The following is a 19234-nucleotide window of genomic DNA, read 5'->3' as shown; positions in this document are numbered from 1 at the left end:
GAATTAGAAGCCAGTGTTGGTTAGCAAAGAAATCTGAAGCTGTTTTATTGAGCGGCACTTATAAAAACTTATGCTATAAATTCTGTTAAAAGTTTGAAATAAAAGTTTTTGATAGCTGTCACGTGTGGTGCAGCTGATGATGGCTTTTTGTTTAAAAGAATGTGATTTACAGCTATAGCAGAATATGGGATTGAGTAGTACTGAAAAGTGTAACAGATTGGAAAGTATAATTAGTCTAAAATCACACTGGCGCAGTAGTTCCGATATTTAAGCTCTTATCTCTTTAGCCAGGTAACAACTGTCAACTTTGTATATGTCAGCTTTATTTTCACATTTGTACATTATAAGAAGTGAGTACTTCTGAACTCTCAAGGTCTTGTAAAGAGCTTGGTACCCAACAGCTCACACATGGGCATATAATTGAAAAGTAGAATGCTGTTAGTCCTTAGCAGCACTGATTTATTGATATGGGGGGTACAGCAGTTCACTCACCTGTAATGGTTCTGATTTTAGGTTCATTTGTGCAGCTCCCACTTGCTGCTTCGCCGGGCTGCAGTTGCATGTTTACGACAGCTTGCTCAGAGGGAAGCAGCAGAAGTATGTGAATATGCCATGAGCTTAGCAAAAAATGCTGGAGACAAAGAAAACAGTGGCATCAGTAAGTATTTCTTTCATGTGGCCTGTTTGTAACAGTTGAGTGCACATATGTGGGCATATGTGTGGTTTGCCTTCAGAGAGGGAAAAAAAACCCAACCTGCCCAACAACAAAACAAAAACCTAAAACCGTCCCTTCCAGCGCCAGTAACTTCTGGCTGCCCCCCTGCTTACCTCTTGAATTTCACTTATAATTTAACTTTTTGTAAAGTTCAGACTTAAACTTCTCTGCCCCATTAAGAGTGGCAATCAAATAGGGAACGCAGAGTATATACAGTGGAAACATTTTACAGTTTTTCTGATATTTTAGGTCTTGCTCTGTTGAAAATAGACTTAATTTTATGCTGTTTGATTGAGATACTGGTTGTGTTTATATTCTGTTAGCAGCACGTCTGCTAGCCTGTGGACTTTGCTGGCTGATTCAATTCTTACATATATAATTTTATTCTGAAAATAGGAGGCTCAGCAGTGTTGATCAGCACAGTCTTCATACGAACATAAAATCGTGAGCTTACTCATATTAAATCACACCAGTTAAGTCTGTCTCTGGAAAGATTCTTTAGAGTCCAGTACTCTTACGGTTTTTATAAATTCATGGGGTATGTACCTTGAAAAGAGAGAGAGTTTTGTGGTTTTTTTTCTTTTTTTGGAAGTAATACTAAGAGGTGTTATTTGCTTTGCAGAAAATAAATTGAATTGCTGTATTAAAACCCTTCTAGTGCTAATTTAGAAGAAATTCAGTAACATTTTGGTGTATCATTGCCTGAACTGTACACACACAAATACACAATGTCCAATTCTAGTCTGTTATTCCAAATTTTAAAACTGAGTTACTGATTTCAGAAAAGATTTCACATTATCATTTTGCAGATATGAATCCTTTTGCACCAGGAGCTGGTTCTCGGCGAGATGCTCATTCCCGGCATCAGGGGGTTAATATAACAGAGACAGGCCTCGAAGGTGTCCTTTTTGGAATGTTGGATCGGGAGACTGATCGGAAGTTGTGCTCAGATATCCACGATACTCTGGGACATATGCTTTCATCGCTGGCAGTAGAAAACCTTTCTCACTGGCTAATGCTTTGTAAGGATGTCCTTGCAGCTTCCAGTGGTAAGTGTTCTATAGTGTTCACATAAACAACAGTATGTCCTTAGTATTAGCATCTTCTGGCAATATTTGTTTGGAGCTTGTCTTTTATCCTAGTTGAGACATAGCTTATATTGTATATAGAACTTTGATTATAGTGCATTAAAACTTGCTTAGAAAAAAGAAATCATCAATGTTATGTTAAATTTTAAAATACTGCTTTTAAGATTAAAAAGTTAGCTGCCTTAAAGTAGGATTTCCAGCAGAGAAACAGTGTGATTATTACTCTGACATTTCAGTGTCTTGGTGAAAGCAGACACATTCTTTTCAGCCTTTATACATCAGGACCGTGTAGAAAGAAGAATGCTGTACACAGTCTGAGCTTTCTTTTATGAGGTTTTTAAGTTACTGATGTGATGATGGGTTACCATGGTGATGAAACTTTTGCTTGTTGTTCAACTTTGCAGACTTGCTTGCAAAGATCTTGTCCTCTGAGACCTTAATCCTGTTTTTCAGCTTGTAGGATGGTTGTGACGCAGATTCTGCTCATTTCCTTTGCATTTATACTTGTTTATAGGCATACTGTGAGTTCATCCTGAAGCTCTTTCTAAATGTTGCCAGCTTTACATTTACTGATAAGTAATGCTACCAATGATTTCTTTATGCAATGTAGTTACCATGTATCTGCCCAGTGAGAAAGATCTCGTTTCCCAAGTTTGAAGTTGGCATGTCCTTTTCTTATTTCATGTGGGATGGGTTTTAAAGTTTTTAACATGGTTGTCCAATCTCTTATTTATTAGTAGGTGAAATAATCTCTGAGAGAACCATATTTAAATAAATATCTCTCAGCTGTACTTTAATAAGCCAGCAACTTCATTTTGAACTCCTTTGATTCAACTAACTGGCGTATGAAAAAAATCTGGTTTGCTTTTTAAGCAGAGATTTACAAATCAGCCACATAAAGTCTTGGATGCCTTCTCAAAACACTCTTGTTGTGAATTGGCTTCATCCATGTTTGATTTGCCATAGCCTCTTTCTCTCTTTATTGAATGTCTTGGCTCTTCAGCTGCTTAAATTTAGAATTTCTAAGAAGCATGCCTTAGTTGGGCTGGGTTACCCTTGCAATAATTTCTTCTCATTCTCCTCTAATTATTGACAGAGTAATTTTTGTCAGTATCTTGGCATTTTGTTAATTTGGACCTTGCCACTGAGATTTTATGTTCTCATTTCTGAATAGCAGAAGTGTATATGTGTGTTTGGTGACTTGTTTTTTGTCCCTGTTTGGAATTGGTTTTTTTAATATGATCCCTGAAGTATTTTTATTTTCTGAAATGAAGTCTCACAACCACACTTAGAGAAAAGAATTTTTTGAATGTTAAGCACGTTTGTGGGTACCATAAACTGCCTACTTGGCTGCATATCTGTCCCATGGCATGGAACTTTGTAGTTTTGTTTCAGTTTAACATGCACTCTAGCTTTTACTTGAAACAGGAGCTGAATAGTTCAAAGCCAAGCTGATTCTTTGATTCTGAGCCTGGTAATCTCCTTACCCTGTTTACTGGCAATTTAATAGGTTAATTTTCAAAGGTGAGAAGTTTAGATAGGGGATTCAGCTATAGTTGGTATCTGTGGAGAATTAATGTTACAGGAGTTTATTTCATATCATTTAAGCCAAATAAAGGGTAATATAGCCCAGATTAGAGGTGAAAAACATTTCTTCTACTGATACTCCTATGCCTTTCTACATTTTTCAAATGTTATTGTTTCAACAGAATTAGTCTGTTTAGAATCTGAGTGTAAGGAAAGGCTTGAATATGTCCTTAGCTGTCTTCTGCGGATTGTAAAAGTGGGATTTTTTTTTTTTTTTTTTTTTTTAATTGTTCTCTGTCGTAGACATGAGCACTGCTGCTCCCTTGGGAGGAGGGAAGGATGAGGAATCAGAGAAGAAGGATGAGATGGATGATGATACAATGTTTACCACCTTGGGTGAAGAGGATAAATCCAAGCCTTCTGTAGCACCTCGTTGGGCAACTCGTGTGTTTGCAGCAGACTGTCTGTGCCGGGTTATCATGCTGTGTGAGAATGCGAACAAGGCACACTTCGATCTGGCACTGGCTCGTTCAGCCAGACTTAAAAACCCAAAAAGTAATTACAGAATATGCATGTTTTGTTTTTAATTTTTTTTTTTTTTTAAATTTTTGACACCTCTTTATAGCTTAAGATTGCACAACCAAGAAAAAAATATAAGCAGTTTTCCTTTCATTCAAATGGTTAAAACCAAAGGAAATGGCCAGCAAAAGGCAATAAAACTGTAGTTGTGTAACCATTGTAGTTACCGTACCATGAACACAAAGAATGAGTTTTGCTGGAGGATATGAATTCTGACAGACTGATCTGCTTGGAAAAAAAACCCTTAGATTTGTAAACCTTTTCTCCAGTCTGAAATAGAAGCAGTAAACTTATAGCTAAGGGTGAGCTGGGAATAGTTTCTCCGAGTTTAACATAATGACAGCAATGAATTAGACTTCAGAGATTATTTTAGCATCTCCAGACCGAAGGGATGCTAGGAAAGAAAAAGAGGTAAGGCCAGGTAATTATTGTTGTGGCTTGTAATTATTGGTTGCGGAGTGAGGGATGTGGGAGGGAGTTATAATAAGACATGGACCCAGCTGCTTTTAAAGTTCATTCTTTTGGTATCCATGGGATTGATGAATATTAGTTTTAAAGCTCATATTTTGAAGATACTTTCATGAGTTAGAGGACCAAAATTGAGAGGTCAGAGATGACATAGTTGTTTTGCGAAGAAATGTTTTTCTAACAGATAGTAGGAGGTTTCTGTCCTTGAGCTGTCCATGTGTATTGGTTCTGGTTCATAGTGATTGTTTGCTTTCACCCGTGTAGTGCTCGTGAAGACTTTGTGTATGTTGGATGAGTATCTTCAGCATCCTAGAATGGATGGGATTAATGGATTTTAGTGTCTGTGTTGTTGAGGGTGTCTGTTATGGTACGGAGTTTTATCAAGTCTTTGCTTGTGTTGCTTTGATGCAGTCTGGTTCCAGCACTGTGCATTGGTTTTATGAGAATCTTATTTCTGACTTGATTTGAGGCTGGGGTCACTGTTTGAAGACTAAGAGGGAAGAGTTTTGGGAAAGTTTATTTTGAGATGGCGTTGCATTATAGAGAAAATCATAAAATAACTGCTGCTTATAGGACCCTGCAGAAGATTGCATATAATAATCCTGAGAATTTACATCTCTGAATTTATTTGAAGTGAACTCGATGTGTTTGGTATCATTGTAAAAAGGAAAACTCAGCAAACTTCTACCCCCCCCAACATCAACTTCCAAAATATTTAAATTTTACTAACATCTGTGATGGTCTGAAAAATTAAGTGCAGACTTTACCACTTCATAGTTTTTAAGTGATCCCAGCTGTTGTTTACTGACATGCCTCTGAAAAGTTTCAGCTACAAAATAAACTTTTCTTTTTTACCTTGAAACTTGAAAATATGTAGAGCTTTCATAATTTGTGGGTTTTGTTAGTCACCCTGGATATTACATTTTTAAATAACTTATTTTCGTATTAGTTGTACAACATCTGGTAATTTCAAATTCAGAGTAAGGAAAGAAATAAAATGAATGAAAATAGCAAAGAATAATCCTTTCAGAAATGTTACTGAGTTACGTATTGTCCTTTTCTGCATGTTGTCTGCTGCTTACTTACAGCCTTGGATGTGGCTTTTGGGAGCAGAAGTAGAGGCGTGCTCAGTTTTCAGGTGTTTACTTCATCAGCAGGGGTCACTATAAGCATAGGGCTCGAACAGGAATTGCCTGGAAGATTTTTTTTTGTAGGTTTGGGGGAGATCACTAAAATTAGCTTTACTACATGTTCTAATCTCTTCTGAGCTACTCAGCCACATTTACATATTCTATTCAATGCAATTTCTGTATATCATATATCTCATTTTGTTTCAAATTTGTGCTTAATTTTTAAGGTTGTCTTAGGAATAAAAGCCCTTGTATCACTTTAAGGGGGGGAGGAGAAGAAAGAAAAATAGGTTACATTCTTTACTGCGTTCTTCCGTACCCTAAATGTGGACCTTTGAAAAAGAATAGGTAAAATTTGTACATGTCAGTGAGGAAAATGTTAGAAATGTCTGTCATGTTAGCTATCTTTTAAGTTACTAAATAGTTCTTTCTGTTTTGTTCTAAGATGACTTTTTAGTACTCCATCTCTCTGACCTTATTCGAATGGCATTCATGGCTGCAACTGATCACAGCAACCAGTTACGAATGGCGGGTCTTCAAGCTCTTGAAGACATTATCAAGAAATTTGCATCGGTTCCTGAGCCAGAGTTTCCAGGCCATGTGATACTGGAGCAGTATCAGGCTAATGTGAGACCTCCTTTATAAGTTCAGGAAATTGTATATTTATGCCAATATGCCAGTATTAGGTCTGAGAACATTTTGTAACTTCAAAAGACCTGTGAAGAGATTTTTGTGTGTGAAGATGTGCTGAAGAGACTTTTATTTACCTCTTCAAAATTTATTTTTGTATCTCTTCCTACTTATTATAATTTAGTGGCTGACAAAATTTAAAAATTCAGTAGCTATTGATTCTTGAAAGCCAAATATTACAAATTACATTTAATTTTTGGCAAGAGTGGCATTTCATTTGTAGAATTAGGAATTGGAAAATAATGCTGATTCAGTTCCAGATTTAATCTAATAAATCTGTTTTCTTGGGAATTAATGAATATACTTCTGTTTAAATGAAAACTACAAAAGTATAGAAGTGGGAGGTGGGCAGTTGAATATTTATTTTGGGGTATTATGCTTTATTTTGTTGCATAGCTTATCTCTTTCACCTCTTTTGTCTTCACTCTGTCTTCAAGATCTTTGCAAATGCTTTTTAAAGGCAGGCTTTCATCCTTTTCACTTCCTGCCTTTTTCTTCCTTCTGTAGTGCTGTAACCATTGCTTCTGTCTCTGTGACTTGGTTCCTTTTGTTTCTGAAAAATGCTGCCTTATAACAACTGCCTAAAAGGCTTTTTTGTCAGTATTTGTTATTTTGGGAACTTGATGCAAATCCAACCATAACCATTTGGTTTCACATCATTATTCCTTTGGACACCAGAAAGTCATTGGCTTCTTGAGCCTTAGCATAAATTGCACCTGTAATACTTTCATGATTAAAAGGGTACTCATTAACAGAAGAAAGATAATACCACATATTTGACAAAGGTAGTTGAGGCTTAAAAAGGCAATGGGCAAGCAGGAAAAAAACTGGTTTAGGACTTCGTTGTTGTTGTTTAAAGAATACTATTGCAAATGCCTGCTAGACAACAAGGTTAAGTTTGGGATGTAACTACAATGCCAAAATTGGCAATCTTGTCTTGCTTGTTCTGTATATGTGCTTGAGCCTTAAACATGGTGAGATGAAGACTGTTGTGTCACTATTGTTTTAGTTGGATTTTTAAATTTTTCTTCCTATTAACAGGTTGGAGCTGCTCTGAGGCCAGCTTTTTCCCAAGATACACCGTCCGATATAACTGCAAAGGCCTGCCAGGTACAGAGGAAAACGTTCAGATAGGATAAGTCAAACTGATTTTCCTTCATTTTGGAAGAAAGATGCAGAAGAGAAGTAGTAGCAAATGGCTGGAAAATTTTCTAAACCTAAGCCGTGACATTTTTACATCATCTTTTGAGTCTCGTAGTAATATATTTTGTTACTCAGAAGTGCAAAAGTCCTTTTTGGGAGCTATATCAGAAAATTAATTAGTCTTTCTAAAATTAATTATGTCTCCATGTCAATTCTGCATTTGTTGCTAAAAGAAAAAAAAAAACAAACCCTTGCTTAATGATGCCAATAGTAATGTATTTATTGAGATGCCTTTCAGTCTAATCAAATATTCAGATTACTGATCATTTACCTTTAAACACTAAACTTCCATTCAGATTAATACACTGTTTTAGATTTTAGAAGCTCTGAGCATTCTTACTACAGTCATAGTAACAACCTCTCAGTGAAAATTCAGTGAAAAATTGTGTGCGTGTTTTTTCTTGTGTGTGATTAATGTAGTTTAAATCGGCTATCAGCAACATGGCTGTAGTAGTACCTGGTATGTTGTTGACACAGCTAAATTACTACGGTAGTTTAAAGCAGCAGTTTAATTAGCTATGCAAACATCAGTTTTAATATGATAATTTTGTGTATGTGAGTTTTATTTAGTAAATCTTGGTCCAGCAGGACTATGATTTTCTGTTGTTGGTTTATACTCTTAATTTCCAGCAAAACTTGTAAGGATAGATCAAATATGGCATAATTTGGTATCTATACACAGGAAAGAATATGCTCATCTTACCTTATGGAAAGTTTCTGTGCATTTAAAGCTAGATGAAGAGGCAGTTTGTGTGAAAACATGTAAGATTCTTTGTAACTTGTCAATACCTTCCTTAGTCAACCAATTTCAAAGTTGATGTGTGCACTTACAGGATCAAACAGCTGGAGGTTAGGTTTGGATATTTAACTTTCTCTCTAGAAGTTGCATGGACAGAGATGAGCTGCAGTGAATGAGTTTGATGTTGTTACAGTTTTATGTCGTTACTGAAACAGCTGTTGACTTGCCCAGCAGCAGGAGTGAAGCTGGTCTTAGTCCTACTGTGAATGAATTATGGATTTGTGACAGATTTTCAGCAGCCTTGTCCTGTGCACCTTTGGGACACTTTTTCTGTTTGTGTTTACTTCAAATATGGCCATCATTCCAGATCATGAGAGGCCTTTCCAGAAAGGCCTTCATGGAACTGGTTCTCTAAAAGCAAAATAAATAAATTGGAGATAGGACAAAAATGCCATGAAAAGAGTTTGTAAAACCTGAACCGCTTGAGTTCTGTGGGTTTTTTTGCGTCTGTTCCTCAACCTTGTAGAACCGCCACCAGAATCAAGGCAGGTCTTCTGGAAGAATTTGTCCGTTTTTCTTTTTGTAGAAAAGCAGCTGTACCAGAATTCTTCTGTTGCCTGTGTTATGTCTGGGTGTGAATGTGTTTCAGAGGATGAATGCCAATGTACAGCACTAGACAGGAGCAGCTGATCTGTATGAAGTTTGGATTTTAAGTACCTGTTTGGGTCCATTTAATTCAAAAGAAAAGAAAAGTGGGGAGACACCCAACTGTCTGTCCACCATGTCTGGTATTGATTGTTCAGAATGTGGTACTGTTGGTTCCAAATCGGAGCCCAGTTGTTTAAAGATTTTTATCTCACTCATTTCTTGGTGTTTTCTTGACATCAATGATCTTGAAAGCGTCTCATTATATGGAGCCTTAATATATAATTTGAGAGGTGTGGGGTTTTAAAAGATGTATTTTTATTGATTGCTGTCCAATATATTCTTCACAGTGAATGCAATGACCCATTACTTCAATGGTTTGACCAGACACTTGGGAACAGAGTACAAAAATTGTTATTACCTATTTATGGAGGATTAAAAACTATTTTAAGTATTTTCCATGTATCTATTAAGTTCCATTGTAGTATGCTTTGCAAATACAGTCTTTGTAACCACTCACCTGAGCAATTCTGTTATCATGGGTGGGGAGAAAAAAAGGAAAACCTCGGATTTTTTGATATTAAGCAGGAGGAGAGCTGCTAATGTTTTTTGTGGTGGTTGTTTTGGTTTTTATTTTCTTACAGATTTTTTTTTTTCCCCATTTATAAGGTTGTTGGGTTTTTTGCTAGTTTAGAATGATTCTAAACTTTGTTGTCTAGGTATGTAGTGCTTGGATAGGAAGTGGAGTTGTAAGTGACCTGAATGACCTCCGCCGAGTTCACAACCTTCTTGTCTCTTCCCTGGATAAAGTGCAAGCAGGAAAGGGATCTTCTAGCCAGCTTTACCGAGAGAGTGCGACTACTATGGAAAAACTTGCAGTTCTGAAAGCATGGGCTGAGGTAAACATTGACCGTTGAATCTTTAAAAGTTTGAAAAGATGTTTTGAAAAGGCAGTGTAATAGCAGCCTCACACCTCACTGGCTGTTTGGCCAGTGAGCCTTGCACCTGCCCACCTCCTTACCTGTTGCAGTTCCACTCCTGGGATGTTTTAATCTCTATATTTTTCTCTGTTCCTTTTTCTGCCATTCTGTCGATTCATATTTACAGTGATGCTTGACAGTTCTTTGTTTTGCTACACTGTTCTGTATTAAAGTATACACTCATACCCTATCAGATTATGATTTTCCTCCCATCTTACTGCTCTTAAACTTAAAAAAAACCAAAACCCAAACAACCTTAAAATATATTCTGGTAAAATATTGAAGTTAATTAACTCGGAGTTTGTCAAAGTGTTCATAATGAATTACAGGCTTAGCGTAGATATTATTGGGGAATGGCTGGAATACCAGAAATCTTCAACTACTTACATTGCCTTGCTTCCTGAAATGTTACTTGCATGCTATAGAGCTCTACATATAATTACAGAAATGGTATTTTGGTTTCTTTTAGTGTAGGATTTTAAGGTTTGGGGTTTTTTCATTAAACTTTCTTGGAAGTTACTTTTGAAATTACAAAGGAAAGTAACATTACACAGCTGAAATGTTAATAATCACCCCGTACTGTAATTTTCAGCTTTGATATGGAGCATCTGTTGCGTGAAGACACTTACTTGTATTCTATTTCTTTTCTAAAAATGCTTATTTTTACTGTATTTTCCTGATATTTCTGCTTATTCCTATATTTCTGTAAGTTTTTTGAAAATACTTTTATCCTCTCATAGCATCTATCAAAGACAAACATAAATGTTCTTGTATTCATGTAACACATTTTCATGTCTTTGTGATACCTAATCTGCTCCCAGAAAGTGACAATTACTCTAATTTATCTAGTAGCTCTTAATGTAGGTCAAAGAAATCTCTGCAATAAGGATGCATTGATTTAATGAAATCGGTTATTTAAATTAGTATGTCTGTGTAGAGCAGCAGTAATTGACACTTTTTTAGGAAAAAAGTGTGTAGCCAGATCGTTTTAGGAAAGTGCCGTTTATGCCCCTACATGTTATATACTGGTAGAAATAAAAGAAAAAATATTTAAATAAAAGGTAACTGTATTGCAAGTCTCTTTTTCCCAGTCATTTTCTGGTGAGTCATCTGCGTGTGGAATCTGTTACTTTCACGTGGGAAAGGCTGCTGCTTTTTTTTCTTTTTAGGATCTCACAGCATGTACTTTCATATCTGTTTTTCTTCTAGGTGTATGTTGTTGCCATGAAAATTAAGAAAGAAGCAGAGACCAAACCAAAGCGTGTTTTAAAGAGCACAGAGGAGGATGAGGATGATTTTGGTACTGTAGATGAGTTGCCACCAGACAGTTTGATAACGCTTGTACAACCTGAGCTGCCTGCACTTAGCCGTCTCTGGTTAGCTGCACTGAAAGATTATGCTCTTTTAACTTTACCAGCTGAATTTGCTACCCAGCTTCCACCAGATGGTAAGCACTGGGACTTCTTTTTGTGTTGTTGTGAAAAACGGAAAGAAACCCTTAGTTGAGACTTCAAAACTATTCTATAAATGATTTGGCAGGCATGTTTTTTAATGCAAGTGATAAATTTCTGCCTATGTGTAACAGGAATGTATGTTTGAAGTTTGAGTGTGCTTTTTGCTTTCAATCTGCAATAAAGATGTTCTTTATCTGCATCGGAGAGATCATTAAAATCATGTCTTTTCTAGAATTAAGACTACTTCTACACCTCCAATACTTGATATCAAATGCAAAGATGTTTACTGTAATAAAAACATAGCCCTTGAGATTAGAGCTGATACTGTCTTATAACATCTTACTGAGTTAAGAATGAGTGTTCTGTATGAAAAATGCTGCAAGACCTGATGACTTTGCCTGCCTTTCTTGCTCTCTGCTTACTGTTCCATTGTGGCCATTGCATTTTCTTATGAGAGGTACTAGTGTGGCTCCTTCACAAGGAGAAGTGGGATGCACTGTCACTAACAAGGATTACATCTGAATATGTACATCTAAATATGTACATGATCAAATACACCCAGAGTAAATAAACTAATAAACTTAGAGTACGTGCTTTTTGTCTATTATTTGCAGAGAATTTCAGAATTTCCCTTTGCTTTGCTAATTTAACAGGGGGAGCATTTTATACTCCAGAAACAATTGATACAGCTAGACTGCATTACCGAAACTCCTGGGCTCCCATACTACATGCAGTGGCACTTTGGCTAAACAGTACAGGATTTAATGCTTCAGAGTCAACAGAAGAGACTGCTGCAGCAATGCCCAATTCACAGAAACGTGCTACATCCATTATGTTAAACCAGACGCCTGGAACTCCACCTACCACTAAATCTTTGCCGGAGATAAACAAAGATAGAATGCACTTAATTTTGGGTAAGAGTTACAAGTTTAGAGTTCAGTACCAGCACATTATGGTACGAAATGGTATGGGAATAAGAAAAGGTACTTTGCTTGAAGTCTGGGAAGTTTAAAATGCATCACGTCTGGACAGTAATGTTTCGAAATATCTCTTTCTCCTTCTCTCCATATCTCTCTGCCTCCTATGTTCTTTATAGCTTTACCAGAATATTTGTCACTGTGATTATTGTGATTTTTATAGACAAGTTGTGTATCTAGTTTATTTATGTAATTGAATAAAATGAGTAGGAACTGTTCTATGCTGTAATGTAATTCAGATGATACAAAATGTTATGCTTCAAAGACACAAAAGCTGTAAGGTTAATTAAAATACACACCCTCATAAAAACACAGTTCAGTAAAGACTGATATTTGACAAGTCACATGGAGTAGCTTTTGCATCAGTTTTTCAGCTGTGAGTAGTGCTCACTGTTTCCCTTTATTGTTATCTAACAGCTTTAAGAGGTGGATGTGATCACTTATTCTGAGGAACGCCAACAGTTTGCTGGGATACACAGATATTTAAAACCAGAATTAAGTGCCATATGTATAATATGAATATTGCATAATTTTTGAGGCTTAACTTCATCTCAGTTATCTTTACATTTAAAAGATTTCAATAAAATAAAACTCAGTTTACAATTGAAGGATTCAGAAATCTGACTTACAGATCTTTAGAACAAAGTGTGGATTTCCATTCAGTAATCTAAGTTGCTTGCTGTCATGGTTTATTATTTTTCCTGCCAAATTTTGGGGAAGACATGATGCACAAGAGAAAGCGAGTACAATTCTGCTATTTCTAATACATAAACCCTCTTTTCCTTTAAAGGAAGAAGAATTGAGAAAAACGTATCTTTCTGAAGTTGTTAAAAACATGCTATACTTACAAATAAATTTAAAAAAGAAAACTTGATTTTATGATGATGTGAACATTGTTTTTAATTATTGCTCTTTTCAGGTGTTAGTATACAGTTTCTGTGTTCCCCACGACCTGAAGAGCCTGTTGAGCATGTTACATCTTGTTTACAAGCACTTCATACTTTATTGGATTCCCCTTGTGCCAGGATCCATATTGCAGAGGATCAGGTACTGTATGAGCATGTTATAACAATCAGCTTTTTCTAGGTCTTGGTCTTTCAACTGTGATGATTACAAAAGCTGTAATTATTTTTGCATGAGAAAAGCACTTGCTCATCATAAGCAAGACATAACAATTAGGAATTGTTATGTCCTAATTAATTTTTTTAATATGTATTTTGTTTTACTGTAGCTCCTTGGTGTTGAACTCTTGAGTGTGCTTCACCGACTCCTCCTGACCTGGGATCCTCCTTCAGTCCAGCTACTGGTCACAGGAGTTGTCCAGCAGATAGTAAGAGCAGCTCAAGATTATTTGCAGGAAAAAAGGAACACCCTAAGTAAGATTTTGAAAACACGGCTTGCTTTGCAGAGTAAATAAGCAACAGGTTTTCGTATTGGGAAAGGAACTCAAATAGATTAGAGTATGGTTAAAGTGAGGAGGAAAAGGCTGTGTATTCCACAGACACTTTTGATGTATTCATGATCTTAGCTGCTGATTTCTTAACTCTTGTAAGATGTGGTTTTTCTTCCTCTGATCATTCTAGCGGTTATTCTTTTCATGTCATGGTTTTCATTCATTTTTCTTGAATATGAGTGATGAAAATTATACCCAGCACACCACTTAAGGTCTTACTAATGCCTTGCTCAGTTTCACTAATGTTCCTCTATTGACTGCCTCCTAGCACTTCATTTACCTTTTTTCTGAAGTTTAATAGTTCAGCCCCCAATGTAGGGTCTTGTGGTGCGTCCCTGGCACAACTGGCATTCAGGAGGTGAGTGAACTGCTACTGGAACCAGTGTGAAAAGTTGCCTGCCCAGAAGATCTTGCCAGGAAGGTGGAGCAGACTTGCATCTGGGTTCTTACTTCACTGACGTTCCGGGTGTGTCAGCAACCAGGAGCTCTGGGAACAGGGTGTGCAAACAGGAGCAAGGCAGTTGGCATGCAAAGGCCTGCTTACGCAGGCCGGAAGTGCTGCTCAAGACTGCACAAGACTGCTCGAGTCAGCATAATGATGGCAGTGACATACAGCAAGACACAGTCTGCAGACTGAGGAACAATGACCTCTGGCACATCAGAGGTCTAATGACCTGGCTTGAAATTCAGCTGAAAGTCCTGATGTGCTTGTCTGTGCAGCCAGGGCTGGAGGTGACATTGGTCTCACCTGTGAGATGTGAAGGAAATGTGTGTGAAGGTGAGCAGACTGTGTAGTGTCAAGAAAGGCAAATGGAAGAATGACGTATTCTTCACAGAGATCCTGCAGGTGTGGGAGCCCAAGCCCCATGTGCCATGGAAGGAGGGACAGCCATAGGCTATGCTGGAATATGGCCCTGGAGGATGGGACTCCCACAAAGGTGGAGGCTGCAAGATTGTGACTTCCAGCAAGAAAAGGCTTTATCTCCAGACACCAGTTGGAGAACGCTATAGAGATTTGGGAAGAGGAGAAGAGGAACAAGCTGTCAGGGTAGGTATCTGAGCCAGCCATCCCTCTTTGACAGGTCAGAACTGATACCACTAAGAGGAAGCAAAGGGTGATACCAGTCGGGAACTCTCTTGTTTGCCACAGACTGCCTAATCAAGAAGAGGAGGTGGGTGAAGCCATATTAAACCAGCTGGAAGAATCCTTCGAATCACAAGCTATGGGAGTCTCATGAGAGACTTTTACCATCTAGACATGTGCTGGAAGAGCAACGCTGCAGGATACTAACAATCTGAAACTTTCAGAAGCGTATGAGGCACAGGTTTTTTTTTTTCAGTCTGGATGCTGGACAGTCCAAATAAGGGAGGTGCTCAGTGGATCCGCTCCTCACTAACACAGAAGAAATGGTTATGAAGGTTAATGGTAGCTGTGGCTGTAGCAGCCATGAGATAGTGGAGTTCATGATCCTGAGGGAAATGAAGAAAGCAAGTAGTAGAGCAAAAGTTTTGGCCTGGTTTAGCAGACTTGGGCTTGTGCAGGGAGCTTGCAGGTGAGATCTTGTGGTAAGCTTCCCAGAAGGGCAAAGGAAAGAGAGATGGCTCATCTTCGGTGACAGAAAATAGCTCATCCAAAAGTGCAGGATACAAAACAGGCGTGGCAGGAGGCTGACTTGGCTGAACGGGAGCTCAAATGTGACAAGGAAGTGTATGGATGGTGGAAGTGGGGGCAAATTGCCCAGGAAGACTACTGAAGATGTCTGCTCAGGTGTGGAGGAGTGGAATTAGGAAAGCCACGATTTGGCTGGAGCTGAGAGTGGTGATGAATGTCAAGTGTGACAAGAAGGGCTTTTATAGGTATGTTGGCAGCAAAAAGACCAAGAAATTTGGATCTGCTGCTGAATGGATTGGGTGATCTAATGACAAAACATGTCGGGGGAAAACCTGAGGCACTATTATCTTCTTTGCTTAGTCCTCCTGTGTCTCTGTGTCCAGTGAGCAAGTTTAGGGGAGAGAATTGCTACCTACAGTAAATGAGCATCAGGGCAGGGACCTCTTAGTTAAAAGCTGGACATACCCTGGGACCAGATGGGATGCATCTGAGGGAGCTGGCTGATGACATGCTAAGGCTGCTGCAGTCATCTTTGAAAAGCTGTGGTGCTCAGGAAAGCTTTCCAATGAATGGCAAAAAGTAGATGCTACGTCTAACTTCCAATAAGTAAAGATGTGAGGCAGGATTTGGGATACTATGTAAGCCTACTTGTGTGTGTTGAAAGATTTTGGAGTAAATTCCCTTGGAAACCACTTCCAAGTACATGAAGTAGAAGAATGTGATTTGAAATAGTGAGCACAGACTTACCAAGGACAAATAATGCCTAATCACCCTCTGTGGTGAAATAACTGGCTTTGGATGAAGTGGGAGTGGTGGATATTGTTGACCTTGACTTTTGCAAGGCTTTTGACCCAGTACACTATAGTATCATTGTCAAATTGGAGAGATGTGGAGTGAAAAGTAGGAGGCTGGCTGGACTGCTGTGCCTGAATGGAGTTCGGTGATTCAGGTCTAACTGGCAGCTGGTTGCAACTGGTGTTCCTTAGAGTTCAGTATTGGGTCTGCTACTGTTAAACATTGTCATTAACAACCTGGCTGACAGGACAGAATGCACCCTCAGCAAATTTGTGGATGATACCAAATTGTGCAAGTGGTGGATACACTGGAGGGCGGTGCTGCCTTTCAGGGGAATCTCGAGCTGCAGGACTGAGAACCTGCTGAAGTTCAGCAAAGACAAATGCAAAATCCTGCATTTGGGATGGAATAACCGTGTGCATTGGTATCGGCTGGGTGGCTGACAGACTGGATAGCAGATCTGCGAGATGACAAGTTGAATGTGAATCTGTGGTGTGCCTATGCAATGCTCGAGACTCTGTTACTGGGCTGCATTAGAAAAGCATGACCAGTAGATTAAGGGATATGATTTTCCTTTCAACTTGAGCGTATGAAAGTGCATCTGGAGCAGTGTCTAGTTTTGTTGTCCCTTCCTGAATAAGAGAGATGTTGACAAACTCAAGGAAGTCCAGTGGAGGTCCACTAAGCTGCTTAGGGAAGTGAAGTATGTGACACGTGAGGAGAGGCTGAGCGAGCTGAACTTGTTTAGTCTGCGGAAGAGAGGGTTAATACAGGGTAGAATAGCAATCCCCCTTCTTAAAGGGGATTTAAAGAGATCAATCCAGACTCTTCTGAAAGGTGGAAGGACAAGAGGCGATAGACACAAGTTGCAGCAACGGAAAGCCAGATGGGATACAAGGAAAAAAATTTGTCACCACAGGAGTGGTGAAGCAGTAGAACAGGTGCCCAGGGATGTTGTGGCATCTCCACGCTTGGAGATATTCAAAACTGGACCAGCCCTGAGCAACCTGCCAACCTCAAGTTGGCCCTGTTTTGAACAGGAGATTGGACTTGGATGACTTATGGAGGTCCCTTTCAACTTAAATTTTTCTGAGGTTCTCTGATGAGTTGATATACCTAAATCCTGTTCCTCTATTTGGCCTTTATTGAGCTTTAGTAAAGTTCATTCTTTCTTCTTTTATCCCCGCTTCTTCTGGTATGATATTTCAGCTTCTGATGTTTTGCCTAGGCTTTTCATCAGCATATTCTGTTAATTTATTTCTACTTTATGTAAGAACATCCTTGAGAAGGGTATTAGCATGAGTCTGAAAGCTGCTTTCTGAGGTACTGTTAGTAACCTCTTCCTTTTAACAGAGCATCTCCCTGTTCAATCATCCCTTTACCATTTCTTTAAAAATCTCACATTGGATGTACTGTTTCCATCTTTGCCAGGTAAATTAGTTTCCAAGTGGCAATCTGGCAAATAGTTCATTGATACCTGGTTAGGTTAGGTCTGCCATGTTTTCTTTTACCTGAAAGAAATAAAGTAAAACCCAAAGAATATTCTCTTACTAAGAAAAACTACCATCTTAGTCTGGTATAATATACTGTTGAGAAAAAAAACAACTGTTAGCTTTTGCCCATTTTCCACATAAAAAAAGAGAGAGGATTTTGCTGGAACTTGAGGAACCAGCACAGCTAAAAATGCAAGCTCTGTTCCTTCATATGAATTAATGGAATTGTTTACTGGAATAGGCCCAGTAAGTTGCATTTTTCAAATCAGTGAATGTGATAACACTAGCAATCATTTAAATTCATAGGAGCTCCATAGGGGTAGTTCAGGCCAGCTTTGACTTACTGAATCTCTGTTGCTGTTTAATGGGAGAAGGAAAGACTGCAGCTGGCCAAGCTGCCATTCAAAAGACAGACTTTTTGAACTGAATGCACTGAAATCATGAACTCAGACATAGAATCCTACAGTGCTTTTCTTTTCTCTTATTTCATAATCAATTTAGGCTGAAATAAAATTTTGTCAGGGTGGAACATTTAGTTAATAGCCATTAAATTAAAAAAATACTGTCATGCCTATTTATTTGGCAGTCATGACTGTTAATTTTACAATCAGTTTTAGAAGAAGCAAAATAATTACTGCATTTTTATTTTGTGTAAGTATTGCTATTTTTTTTTCCTAGTTCTGGATGGATTTTTAATAAGTATTGTTGCAATCACAATACTTAAAGCATTTTCAACCCCTTTAAGTCATTCTAAGTAAAACATTTAGTTTGATATGAGCCATGTTTGTCATATCTTACTGTTGAAGCAACTTTTTCTTCTTGATTTTTAATTTTTTTTTTTAAAGAGTGTTTCATGTAATCTTTGGTATGGGATCTTTCTTAATTGTCTCCTCAGACATTTCTTTCCTTTTTTCAGATGAAGATGATATTGAGGAAAAAGAAAATCCTCTTGCTTTAGGAGAGGGAGGTGAGACTGGTAGTCTTGTGCCTGGAAAATCTCTAGTCTTTGCAGCCATGGAATTACTCATGTTTATCCTAGTACGGCACATGCCCCATCTGAGTTCAAAAGTGTCAGATTCTCCAAGTCACATTGCTGCCAAATCCCACCTCTCTGAGGAAAGCGCTCGTCTTGTGGCTGCCACTGTTACTATACTGTCTGACCTGCCTTCTCTGTGTTCTCCAGCAGGTAAGGTATTGTAACAAAATACGTATGAGTGATTACCATAGGGGAAGCGTAGTGAGCATATGATGCTAAAAGCAAACTGTAAATATATTTTTACGGGATACTTTAAGGGTCATCTATTGAAAAGTATGTTTAGGTTCCAAAATAAATGAAGAATTCAGGCTTTTCCAGTGAGCAACGTAAAGGAAATTATTTTATTTTGAATTTGCATGTTTGCTGCAAGTTTGCTGAGGAAATGAGCTCTATATCACTATGATTTTATTGCTGGTTTTTTCCCTTCCTTTTTTCATGATTTTGAAACCTTTTGGCCAATTTTAATCATATTGTAAAAGAACATAGAGATAATTAAATTCCTGAGAAGTTCATGAAAAGCAGCAGCTGGATGAAAAGAGAATCCTACTAAGGAAAAAACAGCACAATTCAGCTGTGGTACACTTCATTTTGCAGCCGTTGGCTGTCAGTCATCCCAAATGTGACTGTAAACTAAATGGAGCTTTCTTCTG

The 19234-nt window shown here is 38.0% G+C and overlaps 1 protein-coding gene across 5 annotated transcripts in view; it reads left to right on the top strand.

Moving 5' to 3' along the window:
* HEATR5B (HEAT repeat containing 5B) overlaps positions 1-19234 on the top strand; it is a 60124-nt gene that overhangs the window by 30467 nt on the left and 10423 nt on the right. For all 5 annotated transcript variants that reach the window (XM_076334259.1, XM_076334262.1, XM_076334258.1 and 2 more), the window contains 11 exons: positions 514-658; positions 1525-1764; positions 3634-3885; positions 5953-6134; positions 7239-7307; positions 9504-9683; positions 10974-11211; positions 11872-12132; positions 13115-13242; positions 13427-13571; positions 18465-18734. In XM_076334259.1, the coding sequence (XP_076190374.1) occupies positions 514-658; positions 1525-1764; positions 3634-3885; positions 5953-6134; positions 7239-7307; positions 9504-9683; positions 10974-11211; positions 11872-12132; positions 13115-13242; positions 13427-13571; positions 18465-18734 (2110 nt within the window). The remainder of the gene's footprint in view (positions 1-513; positions 659-1524; positions 1765-3633; positions 3886-5952; positions 6135-7238; positions 7308-9503; positions 9684-10973; positions 11212-11871; positions 12133-13114; positions 13243-13426; positions 13572-18464; positions 18735-19234) is intronic.

The sequence above is a fragment of the Aptenodytes patagonicus genome, chromosome 3 (assembly GCF_965638725.1).
Source record: "Aptenodytes patagonicus chromosome 3, bAptPat1.pri.cur, whole genome shotgun sequence".
Classification (NCBI taxonomy): Eukaryota; Metazoa; Chordata; class Aves; order Sphenisciformes; family Spheniscidae; genus Aptenodytes; species Aptenodytes patagonicus.
The sequence above is the reverse complement of the archived record's forward strand: the minus strand, read 5'-3'. Positions and strand labels throughout refer to the sequence as shown.